Raw genomic sequence first — 2,658 nt, 5'->3', positions numbered from 1 at the left:
TCCCTCCTTGATCATTTAGGGAGAGGCAAAAAAAAAACAAAAAAAAACAAAAAAAACAAGACGACTGACTATATTTTTTTTTCGAGGTCACCAAAGGGGGTGGCTAGCCACCCTATTCACCCCTAGATCCGCCACTGCTACAATACTTACTTGAAATACGGTCTAGCTTTGGATTTCAACTTCAGCATGCTGTCGTATATTATGCCCATGCGACACATAGCGATGGCCTCCAACTCTAGGTTCTTTTCTCGTGTCAAGAGAATGGCTTTCTTGTACCAGTCAAGAACTTCCCACACCATGTCAATGTTGAGATCTTCCTCCGTCGTCAAAATCTTTTTCTTCAGACTGTCTCCTGTTTCCAGGGCCTGTCTGGCCTGTCTCATTAAAGATTAGAGAACATTTTAATATTCGTATTATTAATTAAATAATTTAAAATAAAAATAAAAGTAACTTCATTCTAAGTAATATAGGAAAAGGGCCGGGCGCAGATGCTGCACTTTCACCTGAATATCAAAAATTGGGTACTTTTACAAACTCATAGAGTCATATTTTTTGTACTTATTGCTCGAATGTACAGGTCCTAGGTTTTAATTCTTCTATTTTTTCCAATTGATATGTTATTGTATTCAAAACATCATTGAAAAGTGAATGCATTTTTACCTCAGCCACTGCTGTCAGCATCGTCACTTCTTCAGACATTACACCGACCTCTGATAATATATCCTTGTTACTCCTACCATAGCGTTTGGCTTCCTCCAGAGGCTGATGGCAGTCATATAGAATACTCAGACACTTCCTGTCTTGAAAAAGATCAATTGCTTTTCCGATAAGATGTTCCACATAAAGAATAGAAATATTGGCTTTGAATTCTCCAGCAGGAATAAGTTGACATGCCATTGACAGGATGTCAGTCTTCTCATCAGACATATTTGTTTGGTTATTAACAAAATCAAGACATTCCTGAAGACTTTGATGCATTTTCTGGACCAAACTTTCAGACCAAGATTGCCCAATGTGTGCGTCATTGCCAAACCTCAATGCCCTTGAGAAATATTTCAGCGCGTCTTTGTGGAAGAACACTATCTGGCTTCGCAAATCTTTCTGTTCTTGACCTAGTGACGCTAGCTTCCACGATGTCATTGCAAGGTTTTTGTTGGCTGATGCTGCTTCTTCTGTGGTAGAGCTACATTTCAAGGCATCCGTGTAGCACTGCTTGGCTTGCTCCAGACGGCTTTTTTGCAGCAGTGGGCTAAGTCCAGGAGTAACAGATCTGTAATATCCATTACCACACTGTCGATGTTTTTCCGATTGGGTCAAGACATTCATGATCGTGAATTATCCTGAATAATAAGGACACCATAATTGGTTTATTCGGTTGATTTTTGCTTAAAAATTACGGCGTAGGGATAGGCAGTGCAGCCAGTGCAAGACTCATTACTATTATTAAGGGTCCCATTCATAAATAGGCCGAAAAATAATTTCCAACTTAATATTCTAGACGAATAACCGCAACCGGGCTCCTTAATTATTTAGATTTTTAGAGGAGTAATTAGGCCTACTGTGTTCATTCCGATTTAGTGAGAAACCTAATGTCCAAAAAACAGGTTTGCGAGATAGGCCTGTCCAAAGCAATTTTATTGCATTTTCCGAATATTTTGGGTATGCTGAATCCAAAAATGCAAAGGTCCATTTTTTCCCGAGATTGTCTTAGCGGCCATTTTGGAATTTCAAAATGGCCGCCATTTATACAGTAAAAGTAACCATAACTGCGCTATTAGAGTAGGTATCGACATGATTTTGGTACCAAACCCTATTTTCTCAATGTCAACCTGTCCAATGGTGATTTTCTCACAAACCATAAATGGAAGCCATCTTGAATTTTAAAATGGCTGCCAGTTTGAAAGTAAAATAGCAATAACTGTGCTATTAGAGCAGGTATCAACTTGATTTTGGTAGCAAACCATAGGTTTTCAATGTCAACCTGTCTAATGGTCATATTCTCATGAATCATAAATGGTGGCCATCTTGAATTTCAAAATGGCTGTCATTTTAACAGTAATAAAAAACATAACTGTGTCATTAGAGCAGGTCAACATGATTTAGGTAGCCAAACCCTGTGTTTTCAGTGTCAAGCTGTCGAATGGTGATATAGACATGGATCAAGAATGGTGGCCATTTTGAATTTCGAAATGGCCGAAAAATTTCTAACACAACCTGCCTAGATTTTTGCGAAGTAATGTCAATTATTAATTGCAAAACCCAAGTTTTAATTGCAACCTATCAACAAATTAACCTGTCTAATGGTTGTATTCCATGTGGAATCATACCTTTCTTGGACCATGAAGACAGAAAGACAACACATGTGAAGTACCAAAGAGAAATCCACAAGGGGCTTTGTCATGATTCTGTATGTCAGTGGTCTATCGGAAAAGATCAGATCGAATGAGCACACACAACTTTAATACATGATTCAGACATCAAAACAAGTTGAGAGAACTAGTGCATCCGAAAAACAAGATTCTATGAGAAAACACTCACCTTAGAGTTATTATGTGGTCATTGCGAACATAGTAAAAGGTTTGACCGCTTAGTTGAACATGAAATGAGGTTGAAAAACATAAATAAAGGGGTACGAACTAGAGCCAACATGGGTTCGTC

General features: G+C 38.3%; 1 protein-coding gene across 5 annotated transcripts in view; it reads right to left on the bottom strand.

Annotated features, from left to right (window-relative positions):
• Positions 1-146: 146 nt before the first annotated feature.
• LOC117114663 overlaps positions 147-2,658 on the bottom strand; it is a 23,531-nt gene continuing 21,019 nt past the window's right edge. For 4 of the 5 annotated variants that reach the window (XM_033258359.1, XM_033258357.1, XM_033258356.1 and 1 more), the window contains 2 exons: positions 661-1,340; positions 147-374 (listed from right to left, as the gene is read on the bottom strand). In XM_033258359.1, coding sequence (XP_033114250.1) covers positions 147-374; positions 661-1,326 — 894 coding nt within the window. In that variant the 5' untranslated portion in view covers positions 1,327-1,340. Of the gene's footprint in view, positions 375-660; positions 1,341-2,327; positions 2,421-2,658 lie in introns of all 5 variants that reach the window. The other variant, XM_033258358.1, reaches the window with a different exon arrangement.

This window comes from Anneissia japonica, unplaced genomic scaffold, assembly GCF_011630105.1.
Source record: "Anneissia japonica isolate Jap-2015-1 unplaced genomic scaffold, ASM1163010v1 scaffold288101_len212226_cov194, whole genome shotgun sequence".
Classification (NCBI taxonomy): Eukaryota; Metazoa; Echinodermata; class Crinoidea; order Comatulida; family Comatulidae; genus Anneissia; species Anneissia japonica.
The sequence above is the reverse complement of the archived record's forward strand: the minus strand, read 5'-3'. Positions and strand labels throughout refer to the sequence as shown.